Below are 21,531 nucleotides of genomic sequence, written 5' to 3'. Positions count from 1 at the left end.
CTCCGGGAGTGCCGACAGAAGTGAAAACTCAATGACTAGTCCAAAATGTCTGCAGCACTATGTATAATTGACCCATCCTCCTTTCTATTGGAAAACTTTAGTTCCGAAATTGCTGGTCAGTGAGCTTGTTTAAAATTCGAAATTCAAATTTGTAGCGTTAATTGTTTAAAATTCGAATAGAAATTGTAAAGTTACCTTGCAGACCTCGCATCTAAATATTTTTGGTCATGATATTTTGAGTTTTATTCACCAGTACTAGAGTTCACTTTTAGTAGCGATTTCATCAAGATGAAGCTTTATTGAATTATATTTGAGTGATATAAAGTTAGAATGTAACTGTGCTTCGAGCAACACCGGCTTCCGACACATCGGAAGGGAGGGGCCCATAGGGTTGCCAACCGTACTATATTATATAGTATTGTACTATATTTTGGCTCTCTGTACTATATACTTTTGGAAAAATATATAGTAGGTACGCTAAAATACTATATTTCCGATTAAACATATATTACACTCATGTTTAGTATTTTATCTGAAAGTACTATATTTTTTGGAATGTACTTACCTACTATATTTTTATTCTTTATTCTGGAAAATACTATATTCCACCAAAAAAAAGTTGGCAACCCTAGGCCCAAGCGATATCTTACCGTACAAATCTTTCTGCCATTTTATGCGGGGGGAAAGGTGCACACAGTCACACTTCTCACACACTTACATACAAAATCCAATCTGTAATGACGACACAAAAACATAGAAAATTACACACGTCAAAGACAAATCTTGCAAACCTCCATGGTCTAATAAAACATGGTCTTCTATTCCCAGAGTGACACGGGCCTACGTCACAATAACATTGCCACTTTATTTCAACATAACATGTTACATGGGTACATTATAGCTATGGTTAATAAGTTAAAATATTTCTTTATAATTTTATAATTTTCATTTATAATGTATTTTATCTTAAATTTTACAATAACACGTCATTTTTAATTATTCGTTAGCAATATCTTCCGATTCACGAAAGAAATTTCAGACGTTCGGGTAATTCTGTTTACATTACTGGCAACACAGGATAGCGCTGTCACATTTGACAATTCGGATCTAGATAACTTCATGCCCTGACCGTCATCCTTGTCGAACGCGTGTTAATTGTTATTTCCTTCTCGCTCAGTGTCAGCAGTCGCAGTGTTTTCCAAACTTTTCACGTCGTAAGCTTGGTAATTAATGTGTAACTGTGAATTAGTTTTTTAAACGTTTGTCTTGTATAGATCATGGTCTAATAAAACATGGTCTTCCATTCCCAGAGTGACACGGGCCTACGTCACAATAACATTGCCACTTTATTTCAACATGACATGTTACATGGGTACATTATACCTATGGTTAATAAGTTAAAATATTTCTTTATAATTTTATAATTTTCATTTATATGTATTTTAGCTTAAATTTTACAATAACACGTCATTTTTAATTACTCGTTAGCAATATCTTCCGATTCACGAAAGAAATTTCAGACTTTCGGGTAATTCTGTTTATACTACTGGCAACACAGGATAGCGCTGTGCACATTTGACAATTTGGATCTAGATAACTTCATGCCCTGACCGTCATCCTTGTCGAACGAGTGTTAATTGTTATTTCCTTCTCGCTCAGTGTCAGCAGTCGCAGTGTTTTCCAAACTTTTCACGTCGTAAGCTTGGTAATTAATGTGTAACTGTGAATTAGTTTTTTAAACGTTTGTCTTGTATAGATAAATAAAGTTTAATTTAATACATTAGATTTGTTTTATTTTACTATGTTTCTACATGAATAACTTAAAATTAATGCCGTTAAAATAATTTTCACCGTTGGTTAAAATTCTCCCACATTTCAAAGTTTGAGAACCTGTAAACAGCATGATGACGTAGGCGCGTGTCAGTTAGGTCATACGCGAATCTCGGAATGGAGTACCAGACGGAGTATATTATTATACCATGGTATAGATAAATAAAGTTTAATTTAATACATTAGATTTGTTTTATTTTACTATGTTTCTACATGAATAACTTAAAATTAATGCCGTTAAAATAATTTTCACCGTCGGTTAAAATTCTCCCACATTTTAAAGTTTGAGAACCTGTAAACAGCATGATGACGTAGGCCCGTGTCAGTTAGGTCATACGCGAATCTCGGAATAGTGTACCAGGCGGAGTATATTATTATACCATGCAAACCTCGATCTCTTTTTGTGTAAGGACGAGTCACAAGTGTCACAACACGCACACTAACACATTTACGTCAAAGAATTTTATTGTATTCTGAGAGATGAGAAGTCGGATTTGTCCATATATATTATACTATTCTTTGGATTTGTCGCTCGACCGATCCGCAATTTGTACTGGGCGAGCAAAATCAATAAATCCAACAATTACATGAGACTAAAATATAAAAATTGTGTTTAAATGTAATTAAACGTATGATATGTAAAAAAAATATTACATGTGAAATGTAACACCTTCTTTTTGTAAATTTGATGTCCCCGACCTCTTTTTACGACATAAAACCAAGCAATTAGGCATTTTTTCTGCTGCTGTGTTCACGCGCGCGTCTGGACTCGGTCTAGTGAAAAATCCGAGCGCAACTAGTTTTATTACCCGCGCTAGATCAGTTGATCTTGTACCTAGGCAGAGGGGAAATAGTGCGAATGCCGCCTCCCTTCCGTGTTGTTCGAAGTAACTGTGAGATCCTCGTATTTACAACCCGTACAAGATTAGAACCTTTTTCATGTAATGTCATTGAGTTTTTCTTTATTGATTTAAATGCTTCGAGCAACACGGAAGGGAGGCGGCATTCGCACTATTTCCCCTCTGCCGAGGTACAAGATTAGCGCGTCAATCTAATCTAGCGCGGGTAATAAAACTAGTTGCACTTGGATTTTTCACTAGACCGAGTTCAGACGCGCGCGTGAACACTGCTGCACAAAAATGCCTGTTTGCTCGGTTTTTTGTTATAAAAAGAGGTCGAGGACATCAAATTTACAAACAGAAAGTGTTACATTTCACATGTAATATTTTTTTTTACATATCATACGTTTAATTACATTCAAACACAATTATTATATTTTAGTCTCATGTAATTGTTGGATTTATCGATTTTGCTCGCTCAGTACAAATTGCGGATCGGTCGAGCGACAAATCCGACTTCTCATCTCTCAGAATACAATACATACTTCAACGAAAATGTGTTAGTGTGCGTGTTGTGACACTTGTCACTCGTCCGTACACAAAAAGAGATCGAGGTTTGCAAGATTTGTCTTTGACGTGTGTCATTTTCTATGTATTTGTGTCGTCATTACAGATTGGATTTTGTATGTAAGTGTGTGAGAAGTGCGACTGTGTGCACCTTTCCCCCCGCGAAAAATGGCAGAAAGATTTGTACGGTGAGATATCGCTTGGGCCCCTCCCTTCCGATGTGTCGGAAGCCGGTGTTGCTCGAAGTTTAAATGCCATCTAAATGAGTGACCATCTAAACGTTACGGTCACGTGATCGCGTTACGCTGTCTCGAGTTTATCATTTTGTCCCCAACTCAAAAAGTGCCCAGCGCCGCTAAAGAAGTTTTCACTTCAAAAATGCGCGTTTTCCCAGTGATAAGACTAGGCTTGTGTCGGTCATGAACTAAGAACTGAATCCCATGAATGAAATCCCATGAAGGACCGAAAGGAGCTAAATCTTTTTGCGCGCTCTTAATCGGTCTTTCGGTCCTTTAGTTCAGTGAGATCGGTGAGCTGATTGACTGAGTGAAACAGAAAACGGAGGGAACAAAACGGTTCACAATGTCGCTACTGTCGCTAGCACAAGTGCGAACGAGATCAAAAAACGACGTGACACGCCAAAGCCTTAAAGTATGAACGAAAATCAAATATTTTTCTATATATATATATATTTTTTTTTTTAAATTGTGATAAGGTGTTTTAATTTTAATGTTTAATATCGACATAATCATATCGTACAACTTGAATTATATTTAGTTACCAAAGATTGGAAAAAATCGAGTGTAAAACCTATTCTTATTCATTCCCACTGAAATATGAAACCTTATATAGGTCTATGTTCATTCCCGGCTCTCAACAAGGTCAAAGACCGAACTGAACTAAAGGAACTAAAAGACCGAACTAGATTGTTTGACCGAATGACCGAGAGCGGAGCGCTCTCTGTAGTGAACGAGCAGGCACAAGCCTAGATAAAACCTAGCTAGATTGATTTATCGCCCCCGAAAACCCCCATATAGCAAATTTCATCGAAATCGTTAGAGGCGTTTCCGAGAGCCCCGAAATATATAATAAATCATAGAGGTACAATAATATAGAGAGGAAACGGGGGACAAATGACCGAACGAGATATTACACTTATAGAACTTTCAGTAGGAGTAGCAGAGAAAGCGGTACTATTGCTTGTCCTTGTCACAGTCTCACTTTTTTTTTGTTCCCCACCATAAATTTAGTAATGGGTATGGTGGGCAACAAATAACCCGACCGAATTACGTAGATTGTTTTTGGTATATTTTCAGGAATGATAAAACGTGTTTTTAATATTGTCGCCGCATTGCGTATGTTTTGTCCCTCACGGAGGCACGCGCACACCACTTATATAGGATGCTACCTTCTATGTAATCAATATATATAAGTGTACAATGTGCGTGCCGCTAAAACTCAGAAACGTTTCCCGATACGGTCAAGGAAGCTATATGGGGTGGTAGCCCTCTATCTCCCGTCCATGAAGAAGTTTTCCGTTTTTACCAGAAGGGTGTGCTTTTGAAGATATAAGGGCTGAAAGTTTCGCCCTGTGAGACCCAGAAGCAGCTGTTTTTGTTTTAGAATTTTGAACCTTAACTTAATGGAGGAAAGTTCAGAATAGATTGTGAAATATATACCTACCAAAATTTGTACAGTCGACGTCAAAGATATATTTACATTTTTCGCCTTATTACTAAGGAGTAAGGTGCAAATGTGTAAACATAATATATCTTTGACGTCGACTTTACCTGGTGAGGTGTCTCGGGTCTCGGAGGCTAGATATTTCTAGAATATTCGAGAGTATTCGAGAGCATTCCACAGCATATTAGAACATTCTGGAATGTTGGCGAATATTCGAGAACATTCTAAATCGTTGTGAACATTCCAGAACACTTTCGAATATTGTGGAATATTCTGGAACATTCGATGCCGTCTCGGAGGCTAGACATTTCTGGAACAGTCCAGACCATTTGAGAGTATTCGAGAGCATTCCATAGCATATCAGAACATTCTGGAATGTTGGCGAAAATTCGAGAATATTCTAGATCAATGTGAACATTCCAGAACACTTTCGAATGTTGTGTAATATTCTGAAACATTCGAAGCCGTCTCGGAGGCTAGACATTTTTGGAACATTCCAGACCATTCGAGAGTATTCGAGAGCATTCTGGAATGTTGTCGAATATTCGAAAACATTCTACATCATTGTGGAATATTCCACAACACTTTCGAATGTTGTGGAATATTCTGGAACATTCGAAGCCGTCTCGGGTCTCGGAGGCTAGACATTTCTAAAACAGTCCAGAACATTCGAAAATATTCGAGAGCATTCCACAGCATTTCAGAACATTCTAGAATGTTGTCGAATATTCGAGAACATGCCAGATCATTGCGGAATATTTCAGAATACTTTCGAATGTTATGGAATATTCTGGACCATTCGAAGGTTTTTTGTAGGATCATAGCTACCTATTGTGGTAACGTCGTGAGGCTCGAATGTTCGAGAACATTCCGGAATATTCTGGAATGATGTCGAATGTTCGGTAATAGCCTAGAATTCAGGATACCAGATCATTTTGGAACGTTTCAGAACACACTCAAATGTTGTGGAATGTTCTAGAACATTGTGGCCTATTTGAAGCCTTTTTTGTCTTTCCACGCAGAAGATTCCCGTTTTTACCTGAAAGGCGTGCTTTTGAAGATAATTTTGCCCTCTAGACATTTCTAGAACAGTCAAGAGCATTCGAGAGTATTCTAGATCATTCTACAACATTTCAGAACTTTCTGGAATGTTGTCGAATGTTTGAGATCATCCCAGATCATTATGGAATATTCCATCAGGACACTCTCGAATGTTGTGGAATATTCTGGAACATTGTGGCCCATTCGAAGCCTTTTTTGTATGGCCACCCATACACACAGAATGTTCTGTAGCTCCACAGCTACAGAACATTCTGGAAAGTTGTCGAGTATTCGAGAACATTCTAGATCATTGTGGAACATTCCGGAACACTTTTAAAGGTGGAATATTCTGGACCATTCAAAGCCTTTTTTATAGGGTTGGAGCTCTCTATTGCTTGCTTTAAATATATACCTAGGGGTAAGACAGTTGTGAGGTTCGAATGTTTGAGAACATTCCGGAATATTCTGGAAGGTTATCAAATATTTGTAAATATAGCCTAGGATTCAGGATCCCAGATCATTGTGGAATGTTCCAGAACACACTCAAATGTTGTGGAATAATCTAGAAAATCTAGAACATTGTGGACTATTCGAAGCCTTCATACTGTCGACAAACACTTCCAGTTATTATATATTCCCTATGCTTTTCTCACGGTCAACTATGCGTAGGTTGCTCTACAGTTGGAAATAAAAAAAAAGTACATAGAAATAGGTACCTATAGGTATAATACTTAGAAAAAAAATCTAAATATATTTTAAACTTTATCCTTTTATTACAACCACCACACAATTCTCATGTCAGCTCCCTGAGCGAAGCCGGGTATCTCAGCTAGTCAATAAATAAACAAGAATTGCTCGATTAAGGCCCACTTGCACCATTCCACTAACCCGGGATTAAGCGGTTAAACCGTTAACCTAGTGTCAAATTGTACTGGTAACCATGGTAACTCCAGGTTTAACCGGTTAACACCGGGTTAGTGGAATGGTGCAAGTGAGCCTAAAGGTATTAGATATATAGGAATATAGGTATATATTCAAATTATATGCAATTCTTGAATATAAAGGCATATATATATATATATTCAAATTTTATACACAATTATTTGTGGCAATTACGCCAAGTGGACGAAAACAGGCACTGGACGGTGAACTGACGCAATGACCCTATACAGTTAGTAGCATAACTGAGTCAATATCAGTACCTCAGTAAAATGTCAATAATATTCGACAAACAAATTTGCCTGAAAAAGCTATATGCAGAATATCTACTTCTTAAGTGCCGCTACAAAACTTTATTACAAATGATTTTCTTCCGTCTAATACATTTTTCTTAATTTCATACTGAAAACTGTAAAATTTGACCTAACTTATTTTTCGCATTACTTAATTTTTTTCTTAGGCATTCCCAATTCAGTATCTGATTTAAAGTAAGGAATTCTATGCCCATTGTAATAGTTATTAATCATTTCAATCAGGCTTATTTTTGTATTTAGTTACTGGCGATGTATAGTCCGGTGCAAAACCGAGTCAAGGCAAATAGCCTAACAAATTTGTAATTAGTTCAATTTTGGAGTGAACTTCATTCTGGGATAGCTATAAAAATACGTTAGATAAAATATTAATTATATACCACATTATAAAGAGCATGTAATGTACTCTTTTAACTAATACCTTACTTGGACGTGTCAATGAAAAATATAAATTTTAGGCAGATTTATAAAAAGGAAGTTTAACAGTTTTTCCGTCAAAATATAAATGAACGAAAAAAAAATCAAGATGAATGAATGAGAATGCAATTAATAGGAATCAGTTTCACATATGGACAGATTGCTGGCACCGAGACAAATACATATCACCTAAAAGTTTTATATTTTTCTGTAGATTTATCAGACTAATCTTCATTTAACGACATTGCTGCAAAACTGATTCAGTACTAAAGTAACAGAATGTTTATTTCATAGGCAAAAGACAGTAGAAAGACAAATAAATAACTTATGAACTAAATACATCTATAAATAATACTAAATTAAAACTAAATACTAAATAATATATAATGGATAAAATTATTATTTTATCTGCAATACCATAATGGTTCAGTCAGTTAATAAAATAAGTCATAAGTAATATAAGTCATAAGTAATAAGTAATATAAGTCAATAATAAAATACTGAATAACTAGCCTTTTCTGAAATAATGAAAGAAGCATGTCAAGGTGATGCACAATGCACATTGACTCAGTTATCCTACTAACTGTATATAATAGGTACTAACTATACCTATTTGTTCATTTGTAATATTTTTATCTTTATTTGACAGTTTAATGACAGTACAATACAGTACAAAGCTTCGTTGCCTAAACACGGCACTCGACTGAAAAGCTCTGTATTATATCACGATTGTATAAAATACTATTACAAATATAATTCGCCATACTGTTAACATGATATTTACAGTTGATTATCAATATTATTATCCATCCGTCCTCCATATTTCTTAGTAAACTAAAATTAAAATAATGGTTTTCACTTCACAACGTATACAATATCAAAGCAATAAGTACAGTCACCTGCAATAATATGTTACTCTTCGAAGGCCGCAAAAATATGTGACACGCTCTTATGGCTCTACAAATAAGATCGAAGAGAGGCGTTTTTGCGACCTTTGTTGTGTAACATGGGTAGTATTGCAGGTGACTGTACATATACACATTTGTTTACAAGCAATAAATAACAAGGCAAGCAATTTAAAACACAAATAAAATTGCCATTTTAGGGTTCCTTACCCAAAGGGTAAAAACGGGACCCTATTACTAGGACTTCTCTGTCCGTCTGTCTGTCTGTCTGTCACCAGGCTGTATCTCATGAACCGTGATAGCCAGGCCATTGAAAATTTACACAGATAATGTATTTCTGTTGCCGCTATAACAAAAAATACTAAAAACAGAATATAATAAATATTTAAGTGGGAGCCTCCCATACAACAAACGTGATCTTTTTGCCGTTTTTTGTGTAATGGTACGGAACCCTTCGTGCGCGAGTCTGACTCTCACTTGGCCGGTTTTATTAGTTTTTTCTACAAATGGCTTCAATCAACAAGCTTAAATAATGTATTTCATTCCCCGTGAACAGACCTAGGGAGGGAAGGAGTCGAAACGAATGCTACGGCGTAGCGATCTACGAGCGTAGCTCGTACGGCTACGAAGGCGAATGCATTTACATCCGCGGTATCCTTTGACTGCCTTTGATGACGTAAATTTACGTTCTGCATACCTATCGGGATAAGATAACTAATCAATGATATTATACCGGGTGTGGCCTGTAACACGAGCAAATAATTAAAACATAGATTGTACTCCTCAAACGGTGACACTTTTGTTCAACAACTTTTAAAAATTATGAAGTCTAAATCAGGGATGTTACGGAGCTCCGGTTCCGTTTCCGTTAAGGCGGAACTTCCGTTTGGTATTACACATCCGTATCTGTTCCGGTTCCGTTATGTTTGAAACGGAAGTTATAACGGATGTCAATGCTTCGCGTGGCGGCGGCGTACATCAAAAACAAACAGGTTTATACCAGTCATTCGCTCATCGCCCCGCTTGCCACGTGCTACGCTAATTTGTTGTTTGTTTGTATACTTTGTTTTATTCGTGTTATTAAAATTAAAATCGGTTGTGTTCTGTTGTGTACTGACTACTGACTGTGTGTAGTGTGTGTGGTGAATGTTAGTGAAAACGCACAATGAAGCCGAAATCAAGTTCGATTTGGAACTATTTTGATGAAGTTAGTGGGGACACGGCTAAGTGTAAACTTTGTCTGAAGGTTTATTCTAGAAAGGGGAAAACGACTACATCGTTAAAAAGTCAGGCTCCGATTATGGTTCCGGTTCCGTTTCCGTTTTCGGTTCCGTTTCCGTTTTCGGTTCCGTTAAACTAAATTGAAAACATCTGTTTCCGTTTTCGGTTCCGATAAAACCACATCCGTTACATCCCTGGTCTAAATAGACTCCCTATTTTTCATACAAAATAAATATTATCTTCAATGGACGCCATCGCCACGCTATATCATTGTGATTGACGTTGCTTGTCATGACGTCTTAAATATAACAAAATTCGCAATACATTGCGACTTAGAATAAACTTTAAAGTGTATTAAAAATAAAACCACAAGTTATTTTTAAAAGTCGCTGAACAACTGTTGGTCAGTATGAGGAGTACAGCCTACAGTTTAATTTTTTGCTCATGTTACAGGCCACACCCGGTATATTATTACTTGTATCTAAAGTATCTACCTGAAACTCAAATCAATGGTATTATAACTAAGAAATGGCGTAGGTACCTTAAGGTGCAGTAAGTTCAGCCAGCAGAGTTTTTGATAAATCGTAGCGCTTGTTTAGGTCATAAATAAGTACCGTTGTCACAAATATAAATAGCAAATTTGAGGCCTTTCTCTAGTAACTCCCTCGTATCGAAACCTGATTTCGTGAGTTTCAATCACTAGAAAAAAAACCACGAGCATAGGTGGCAACGCAAACGCAATTAACCTAATACTTAATTAATAACATTTTCTGCACAAAAGCTAAACAAATGAAAATTGCTTCTATAAATGCGCTATTTTAATTTGATCAAACTCATCGATTACTTTTTTGTTAAAAATAACAATTAAAAATTATGATATCCGCGACCCCGAGCACGCACAGCCATCTTGCTCACGCTTATGCTCAGTGAGAGTGAGAGAAGAACCTGAACCCACGGGGCCTTAAGATAGCAATCCGAAAAATCTTTCCAACTTCTAGGCAGCACATACTCACAATAGCTTTATTGTTTACAATAACATACAAAGGCGTAAAAGACACGCCATAATTAAAAGTATACCTAAGTAAAAAAATCGCACTTGCGCGTCACAGGTAGTTAATATCTATTAATATAGCTGGTCAAGCAGATCTTGCCAGTAGAAAAAGGCGGCAAATTTGAAAAATGTAGGCGCGAAGGGATATCGTCCCATAGAAAATTTGAATTTCGCGCCTTTTTTTACTGACAAGATTTGCTTGACCAGCTATAGTTATAAATGTTGTAATAATATGTTTCACTATCGGCCTCATCTCAAAACTCAAAGTCGCTCAACGAGCTATGGAGAGGGCTATGCTCGGAGTTTCTCTACGTGATCGAATCAGAAATGAGGAGATCCGTAGACGAACTAAAGTCACCGACATAGCCCACCGGATTAGCAAGCTGAAGTGGCAATGGGCAGGCCACATTGCACGCAGAGAAGATGGCCGATGGGGTCGAAAAGTGCTCGAGTGGAGACCACGGACTAGCAAGCGCAGCGTAGGACGTCCACCCACAAGATGGACAGACGATCTTGTTAAGGTCGCCGGAAGACGCTGGATGCGGGTCGCTTCCAACCGGCACGTATGGAGGTCCATGGGGGAGGCTCAGGGGATGTTCAGCAGTGGACGTCTTATGGCTGAGATGATGATGATGATGAATAATATGTGGGTCAAGCAAATCTTGTCAGTAGCAATGTAAAGCAAACTAAAGTAGGGCAACACCCAAAGAGTAGTATTGCGCTAAGAAAAGCAGCAATGTACAATGTACATCGAAACCAAAACTTTTTTTCCGCTGAGCGCGCCCTATTACGTACGTCATATCAAATTGTCACACGCGGATTCTCTATTGAAAATTTTTGAAATTGTTATTAATAGGTATGGACGGACAATTTAAAAGCGGTGTGTGATGTTGATAAAAATGATTAACTAATTTGAAGATCTCAAAATAAAATTAGAAGTGGACTATGCCGTTAAATAAGAATGTATGAATGAAATCATTGCTTCAGCAGGTAGATTGTCCTACTGGATTTTAATATTTTATTAGATTTCTCAGTTGGCATTGTAGGCATTGTAGGCACTTTAGCTTTGATTAAGCACAATCTTATTTAATATATTGGTATTTAATGGTGACACAGCAGAAATATCTCTTAAAATAGAATCGATTCAGAATGTAAACAAACAAGATGATGGCTGTCTGATCTAAATCCGGATAGTAAATTGGCCGGATATCCGGATAAAAGGGTTATCCGGATATCCGGAATGCAAGCCCTACCTACGGTCCATGTTTACTTTACAAAAATTTAAATGCAATTTAAAGATCCAGGGGACCGTTAGATGAGAACTTAGGTTGTGGCGATCCTCAAATTAGAGCCATGTCGTTTTTAGGCCGAAATAAGCCGATAATTAAACCTAACAAAGAAATAATTTCTCAAGAATTGTAATCGTATCAAAGAAAAATATTCATCACGTATACAGGATGATTTCGGGGTCGTGGAGCAAGAGAGCCAGACATCATACAGAATCCAAAGATGAGCCTAATGATGTTGTTAATTATTGTTTATCACCAATAATGATGATTATTTTCCAGATGACAAGTAGGAAAAAACATTTTTGCATACAATTTGGTGACCCTACTCAATGTGACGTCTTGTCGCTTTCCATACAGCGTATGTCAAAAGTCATAGGGTGACCATAATTACTTAGTATAACATTAATTTTACTTGAAAAATAAGAATAATTCAAGTAATTATCTTTTAATCAAATACTACCATATGATAATGTGGATCATTTACAGAGTCAGAAAAAGTGGTTCTGGATCACGACCCCGAAATCACCCTGTATTTAACTGGGGATAAGGCATGATGGGTGGGGGAAATGAGGATAGTCTTATGCATGTCTTATGTATCTTTCAGTAGGAGTAGAAGCGAAAGCGCTATTATTGTTTGTCCTTGTCACAGTCTCACATTTTTTTTATTCCCCACTATAAATTAGTATGGGTTATGGTGGGCAACAAATAAATTCGACCAATCATAGTGTCGCATTGCCTATGTTTTGTCCCTCACGGAGGCACGCGTATACCACTTCTATAGGATCCTACCTTCTATGAGATATACCTATTGTTATATTTATTATCAATTGGCGCCCTCGGAGAGACGTGTTTATAGTGTTCTAATTTTCTATAACAAGCCAGCCGGCCAACAGCGGCTTCTCACACACAAAGCCATTAATATATGGATCTATACTTAGTTCAGGTTTTCCGCGCTTGTACCAATAACGCCTATATTTCTAAATATTAATCTTAAAATGGTTTGGGCGGAGGTTACCAAATTCGGAATAGGTTCAATCATGACTTTTTCAGTTTCTTAATTAGTCAGATTCTTTAATCGTCCAACTCACATGAGGTCCTATTGGTAATAAGTTAAATACTAAGTATGTCTAATTCGCTAAATATTAAATTATGAGAAAGTCAGATTCTAAGTAAGTTCTATTATAACGAAAGCAAATTATAACTGCGTCAAATTCAATAATGAACCCTTTTCTTATGAGGTCAGATTCTGCATACATGTAATTCATTGATAATCTATTTCTAATTTAGATAGATTTTGATTACGTCAGACTCTCGCAAGTGACATTTCTAGTGTAAGTCAATTTCGTGGTCCGTCATGCGGATACACAGTCAACCACAATTATTTGTAGCATATTTCAACGAGAAATGCAATAACAGTATTTTTTTTCTGTTACTTACTAACCGGCTTAAAAAAAAAATCGGACAAGTGTAAGGACTGTATCGTTTATTATAAATACAGATAAAACCTGGTCTAACTGTTGACGTGTGTATTATTTTGTATTACTATGTTCTTAAGGTATAATCTGGGGGTATTTTTAAGCCATATCTGATATAAGAAGGTTTTACATTTATTTTATTTTAGGGACTTTATGATGATTTTAATACCGTCTAGCAAATGTAATTTGGACAAGCATATCGAGCTTAATTTGAGACTATTTCACCGATTCCTTGGTACGATTTAAAAAACAAAAGGTTAATATGCTGCCAAAATATGCCATCTAAGTGTCCTTTTCATGATTGCTCAATTGAACATCCACAGAATAAATGTGGTGAATTTTTATCTTTACATGAAAACGACTTTTTATGCAACATTTTGGATTCCCGTCAATTTCTGACGCCAGCGAAATGAGGGAAACAGCTAAAAGAATCTACCGAAATCCTAACGGACATTCATGGCGTTGAACCATGGCTAGAACAGGTCGATAGAAACGCTCCATGATGGTTATATTGTATACCAAAGTCGGGGTTGTCGTAAGTAACATGCCATATTCTCTAAAAGGCCACCAAGCACAGATCCAAAACTTTTTTCCAACTAAAAGACATGATTAGACTATGCCCAGATGTTTCGCTTTACGAATCATATGTAATTGCTGTTTACATAGTACGATTTTTTTTTGTGTAATAACTCGTCTTGTACGCAAACCGTAAATTTTCTTGTAGTATTTGTCCAAAATCGTTGTAGTTACTCGGGAGGATTGGGTAAATATTGTCCAAACCATATGCTTTTTACGTAATCTCCCAGGACGAAATGTTACTTATTATTAAATCACTAATTAAACTATATGTGTAATTTTTTAATAAAAATATAATACCAGAAAAAACGGCTAAGTAAAGTTGTATTCATAATAAACGATACAGTCCTTAAGTGTAAATTAGTAATAGGGTCCCGTTTTACCCTTTGGGTACGGAACCCTAAAAAGGAGAAGGTTATCAATTCGACCGTATCTTTATTTTTTTCTATGTATGTTATTAATTATTATGAGTCACAAACGTTTTTACGTTAGTTTTCCATACGTGCCTAACTTTACACCTAAAATGCTATCTTTATAACTATACAAAAAAAAACAGCCAGAATTATTCTAGGTAAATACTTTACGCGAATAAACGTGACACGTGACAGATGTCATGTCATGTCATGTTATGTATATCGAAAAATACGTGCGTTTCCGACGTGACGTTTCTGTCAATTTGTAAACACAACAAATACACAGATTTTTCACGATTATCTTTGCAATTCTTAGAGCATTTAGTAACTGGAAACACCTTGGCTGTAATTTTCTATACAAAACAGTCTGCCGATTTTTGCAGGGGAGGGGCACGCCAAATGTATGGCTATTTGTACTTGATTTGTACGTAACGTACAAATAACCATGTCAGATAAACGTCAGTCCATAAACAAAATGTCATCTTTTTTTATCGACTAGCCTGAGGATAATATTAATGATTTTGACTAAAAAGTACATGGTGCTGTCTGAGAATCAAAATCAATCATCAATTTCGAAACCGCACCCCGTAAAACTTAAAAAATATATCCATGACGAATGACGATGATTTTATGACATAGTTTATGGCATGGCCACCATTTTGGATTCCAAAACAGTCCTCATTTTGTAAATCTGCACTCCCTAAAACCTATAAAACGACATCCATGGCGACTTTTATGACAAAATGCGTAGCCGCCATCTGGGATTCCAAAATGGTCACCATTTTTGAAATCTACTCCTAAATCCCATACAATGACATCCATGACGATCTTACTTTCTAGTAGTACTGGACCTTCACAGAAGCCATCTAATGTAGAAAATAACTAATGAAGACACATACTCATTAAGAATCCCCTCTAATTAGGTTCAGACATAATAAAGAAACATACTTGGTTAGAATTCGGTTTCTAACGAAATGTTTCTCATTTGAATTTGTCCTTGATCCAATCTGACCTACTACGAAAAAACTCCCTAACCTACTGAGAATCTGACCTCCCCAGAAAAAGACTAAATAAAAATTTGGTGAATATAGAGTGAGACATGTTTAGAAACTGACTCACTCCGAATCCGACCTAATAAAAACATGATCTACCCAGAAGCTGACCAAATAAGAAACGGGAAAAGTCGGGATTGAACCTATTCCGAATTTGGTAACCTCCGCCCAAATCTGCAACGATTTTGATAGCACAGGCAGTGCAAGTGTTATTTTAAACGTCAAACTTCTACATAAGTAGTTACATCTTAACGACTTTAAACTAAATAGACGCTTCATCTTCGTACCGTCGACTACGGAACTCCATATCGTGGGTCGATACGCACTTGACCGGTTTTTTGTAATTAGGTTACTGCCGAGACCAATATAGGCCACCACGCTCTCTTATCTTTTTATTAAGAACTAGCTGAAACTGCACTTACGGGATATGTACTTGCCTAGATGTATGCTTTCTCGTGTAACTCTAGGGTGAATCAATACCTACCTAGGATAAAACTTAGATAAGTCTTCCAAGTGACGCAGGTCACTTCCGGTGACCTACTTAAACTTTGACGTTTCTCTCCAGATTTTAATCAATTTTTTAACCAAAAACCACTAAATACTTACATACCTACCCCAAGCTCTCTTGCTTAAAATACGTAACACCAAGTCTAAAATTACACTAATTCTAGCTATTTTATTCACAACTGCACTTTAAGAGTCCGAATTTCAACGTCCCATAAAAACGGAGTTTCGTTCTCATTTTAAAACTACGCGTTGGATTGTAATGAAACTTTCCACATTATGCAATGACATGAGGTTTATCTATGCCTGTAATTAGTTTACATAGCACCAGCTTATAAAATAAAAACGAGTATTGCATGAAAAACTTAAATTAGCTGTATTTTTAAACTATGCTATTTTAAGCTACATAACATAATTACAGGCATAGATATACCTTATCCTATTGTAAGTACAAATTTTCAGGGCAATCTAAATAGTCGTTAAAATGAGAGCGTAACTACGTTTGTATGGAGAACCGAGTTTGCTGCGGACTCTTAAATCGGAGGTATTCAAACCCCAAATATAATTAATGATCGCTTAATCTTAGCGAGCAAATTAATGCGCTATTTTCACCTATATAAACCATATGGTTGCCATAAAATAATAAACCTATGCATAGGTACTACCATCACAGAACGGAACTGCTACCAGAAAAGTGGGTAAGGTTTAAAACTGCATACTTGGATTAGGTTATTAATTCAATAGGACAACGAGATGTTTAATATTCGCATGACATTTATTAAATAAATGAGGGTAAAATTTTGGTGATCAAATATATTTAAGAGATTGGCCGTATCACCGTTTAATTTGGTTGTTATACCTACTTGTTTCAATATGTGTAGGTACCAGTAGGTAAGCAGTAGGTACTTTTAATAATATTTTTATTCACCTTTTTTGTTTGTCCTGTCCTGTCTGTACTGGTTGTTTATATTCTGCAAATAAACCTTTGGAACAAATGAATGATCCAGTATGTCATAAAAATATGACAGCTTTTGGCATGATATTTTGATTAGAGAAAATATTAAAATTTGCAATGAACTTAACCCAACATGCAATAAGATGGATGCAAAATGCGAGCACCTACCGGGCCTACACCCTGAGCTGCCCGCCGCGCACGCCGCCCGGCCAGTGCGGCTGCGGTGGCCGCCAGCCCGCGCCCCCGCCGGACTGCCGCCCCGACAAGATCGCACCCAACCCCTGCTGCCCACATTTCCATCATGGTCATGAAACCTGGAAAAAATACAAGTACCTATTCCTTCTCATTTTGCCTGCAATAATTGCCCACACGCTTAACTGCTTTGGGCATTGTCCCCCACCTAAAGGAGAGTGCCGTGAATACGAGTACATGCGTAGACGCACCAAAAGGTTCCCATGGGGCGACGGTACTAAGAGTTTATTCCATAACGATGAATTTAACCATCTGCCGTCAGAATGCACGCCCGCACCGCTGGAGTGCGATTGAAATGTGCCGTCGTCGGGTGGTAGATGGCAGAAACCTGCGCCGCGATATCTTAATAATTGCCGTGCAGCCGCGAAGGCCTCTAAACACGTCTCAATCTTCAAAGTCAACAAAGTACCTAACGCTATCTAATACCTACTCAGAAAAGTGACTCATCTTGGTATAAACATTATATTGTCTTAGTCTCTATAAGGATAAATTTGCATCTTGTTTGAGTAACAACAGTAAACAAAGATATACAATGATTTTCACATTTGATATATTTTTTTAAATATTGTAACTTGTAACAATTCAGTAGCGAGTCTGGGTAAAAGTAATTAATTGAAAGGACTTAAAAAATAAACTCCATGCAATAATTATTCATTCCTTAGTTTGCAAAGTTAGATTTGTATGTTTTTATGTCTAATAAACCAACTAAATAAAGCAAAATATTATACAGTAATGAGTTTTTTTTATTGTAATAGTTGTAGTAACGAGTAAAAATAGTAAATATTATTTGTTATGACATGGCAACATCCAGGTGCAGACCGGGGTGCGCGCGCACTTGAAGATATTGGAGAGAGGTACCACGGCCGCAACGTGCTGAGGCGCTAGCGAGGGGAGCGAGGGCGCGGGCAGGGCGGCCGGCGAACCGCCGCGATCAATAAGTGCGCTGACGTCAGTCGGCGGGCGCGCGCCATTGGCCCGTCCGGCATTATTAAATAAACCTCCGAACGGAGTGGCGCTCGAACGTCGCGCCGCGGGCACAGCACCGCATCGCGGCGGGCCCGCGCACCCGCGCAGCGCTCGCGGTCTGCCGCCGCCTGCACGCCATGGCCGACATGCCGGACCTGTCGCACCTCACGCCCGAGGAGCGCGCCATCATCGAGGGCGTCATGCTGCGCCAGCGGCAGGAAGAACAACGAGAGCACGAGATCATGAGGTGCGCCGCCGCGTCCCGACCCCACCACCTTCCTACCTCCGCCCTCTTTTCATTTTCTTCTACCCACATAAAATTATTTGTGATGAATTTTGGTATTCAGTTCTAAAAAATTATTATGATACAATAATCGATTGTCGTTGCGCTACACGCGTACGTGGCTTGGACTGCTGCATTAAATAGTGTTATGTTGTACAATTGTCTACTCGTATAAAATGGGTACAAAATTATGAGTCTCAAAAATAAGGTCAACTAAGTAGAAGTTCTGTAAGGCATCTTTAATGCAATACATATTGCTGACGTACCAGCAACACGTTAAGAAAATAATAAGATAATTGAATTAAGGAACCCTTCTACTCGATTCGTCCTGGCTGAGCGAGTTAAAATTCCTACTAGTATTTTGACACGGTGTTTCCCGTATTTCTAGAGTCGTATTATGGGTACGATTTTATTCATATTGAAGAACGTATGGAACTTTATAGAATTATGTGTTAATTATATGTAGTCTTGGATGATATTTATCATCGAAACGACCTCGATCTGAAGTTCAACCTGCTAAGGGTGCTAAGGTAACGTTGAGAGAAAATCGTATCAAAAGGGGCAGTCTACATATTCATACCGTGCTATTGTTTTGATAGTTATGTACTTAACTTTAGAGTAGTAAGTATTAACAGAATATATTTACGGAGTGAAATTGCATAGACAAAAATTTGATAGCAAAGAACAAAACATTATTACCTATTTTACCAGACTAGCTCGGCAAGGCTCCATTTATTCTTCAAAACAGGTTAGCAAAGATGTATTTTACCATCGAAAGTGACAAAGTAATTGATTGCAAATTTTGAGGTTTTCCTCACGGTGACTGGTACAGTCGCCATCAGATATACATATGTATAGGAGCGGCCAAGGTGTTCACAAATATCTGAAGGCTCGTTCAACAAAACAACAACAAAAAACGTTAAAATGCATGTCTAGATATTTTAGGATATGTTGGATGGACTGCTAATGATTTTGAATGATAAATATTTGAAAGCATTTATTTGGATACGATTTAAAGTTGTTTAAACAGCGAATATTTTTTTCTCGTTGGTGTGTTGATTTTTTTTTTGTTTCACTATGTAGCATTGTATAACCTTGGCGCCTTAAAACCCTCGCAACGCTCAAAGCTCTACTTTGAGAACCACGTAGCAATTGGTTCAAAAAGTATTAATTACTTACGTATATGGATACTACATAGCATTTTTAATGCTGAACTTAAATTTTATGAAATTAGTAGTCGCAAAGTTTTTACTAAATTATTAAACCTTACATACTTTTCACTAACATACCTATCAACTTCGTTACTCAGTTTCGTTTCGGGATGCCTACTACTAATACTACTCTTTGTACCTACTGTAAACATCCTATAGGTAAAAACTTAATAGCTAACGATTTTTTACATATGTAAGTATTGCAGTAGAATCACGGATTATTCATGTTTATTTTGATTTATTAAAAACACGAATGGTAGGGTTTTTATTATTAGCCGACTTCCAAAAAAGGAGGAAGTTATTACTCGTAAAGGTGCGTTTTGAATTTGCATCAAAATATAAAAAAAAAAAAAAATAATTTAGCCTATATACGTCCCACTGCTGGACACAGCCCTCCTCTTAAGCACGAGACGGTGTGTTCACATATACCTTTGAATTGCTTCGCGGATGTATGCAGGTTTCCTCAAGATGTTTACCTTCACCGAATCGCTAGTGGTAAATATCAAATGATATTTCGTTCATAAGTTCCGAAAAACTCATTGGTACGAGCCAGGATTTGAACCCGCGACCTCCGGAAGGATTGAAAGTCAGACGTCAGATCCACTCGGCCACCACCGCTTTAACAAGATCAAGCGTTTTATCAAGATTTATCTTTTAAAAATTGGTGGTTGGACCCTTTTTATTGGGGTTAGTTAACAAAAAATGGCTGCTATTTAACTGATCACCAGATTTAGTAAAATTTAATACCAAAAAAATATATTTTACCACCCTAAAATAATAAATGATCACCAAAATTATTGTTGGAAAGTGTCTTCGTCAACTTAAAGAATCTAACTGCATAAACGCACGTGGAACAAGTTTAAATGTTTGAATAAATATACAGCTTTTGTTCGCGTGCGTGATGCCGTCACATTCGTTTCGACCTTGCTGCTAACCAGACTAAATTTGTATCAATGCCTAATCCTCGACAATATACTCTTCATATGGACTCATCATAGTTTCCTTTACGCCAGATTTAACAATTATAACCCCATTTTAATTTGAAATGATTACCAATTTTAATACATTTTGCTATCCTATTAAAGGAAATGACACCAAACTAATCATTATTAACCCAAAAATAGTAAATGATTACCAAATAACAAACCCCATTTTAATGTGAAATGATAACCAAATTTTTACATCATGCTATCCTATTAAAGAAAATGACACCAAAATAATCATTGTAAACCCAAAAATAGTAATAGACCACCAAAATTATAACTCCATTTTAATGTAAAATTATAACCACATTTTTAAATCTTGCTATCCTATTAATGCAAATGATTCCAAAATAATCATTGTAAACCTAAAAATTGTAAATGACCACCAAAATTTTAACCACATTTTAATTAAAAATGAGCAAATATTTAATATATCGTTATCCAATTAAATTAATGAATCCACTTCGTCACCTTTTTCTAGTAGCATTTCATCGTTGTAACAGTCGTAGTTCTAACCCAACCTAACCCACTTTTCTAGTAGCATTTCGTTTCTGTAAGGGTAGCAGTTCAAACCTAACCTAACCCACTCTTCTAGTAGCATTTCTTTTCTGTAAGGGTCGCAGTTCAAACCTAACCTAACCCACTTTTCTAGTAGCATTTCTTTTCTGTAAGAGTCGCAGTTCAAACCTAACCTAACGCACTTTTGTAGTAGCATTTCTTTTCTTTAAGGGTCGCAGTTTAAACCTAACCTAACCCACTTTTGTAGTA

The 21,531-nt window shown here is 36.9% G+C and overlaps 1 protein-coding gene across 14 annotated transcripts in view; it reads left to right on the top strand.

Annotated features, from left to right (window-relative positions):
- Positions 1-18,201: 18,201 nt before the first annotated feature.
- The window catches only part of LOC134804502 (regulating synaptic membrane exocytosis protein 2), a 55,152-nt gene continuing 51,822 nt past the window's right edge, over positions 18,202-21,531 (top strand). For 4 of the 14 annotated variants that reach the window (XM_063777566.1, XM_063777560.1, XM_063777558.1 and 1 more), the window contains exon 1: positions 18,214-18,533. In XM_063777566.1, the coding sequence (XP_063633636.1) occupies positions 18,424-18,533 (110 nt within the window). In that variant the 5' untranslated portion in view covers positions 18,214-18,423. Of the gene's footprint in view, positions 18,534-21,531 lie in introns of all 14 variants that reach the window. The other 10 variants (XM_063777565.1, XM_063777563.1, XM_063777552.1 and 7 more) reach the window with 8 other exon arrangements.

The sequence above is a fragment of the Cydia splendana genome, chromosome Z, assembly GCF_910591565.1.
Source record: "Cydia splendana chromosome Z, ilCydSple1.2, whole genome shotgun sequence".
NCBI lineage: Eukaryota > Metazoa > Arthropoda > Insecta > Lepidoptera > Tortricidae > Cydia > Cydia splendana.
Note: the sequence above shows the minus strand (reverse complement) of the source record. Positions and strands in the feature narration are given on the sequence as shown.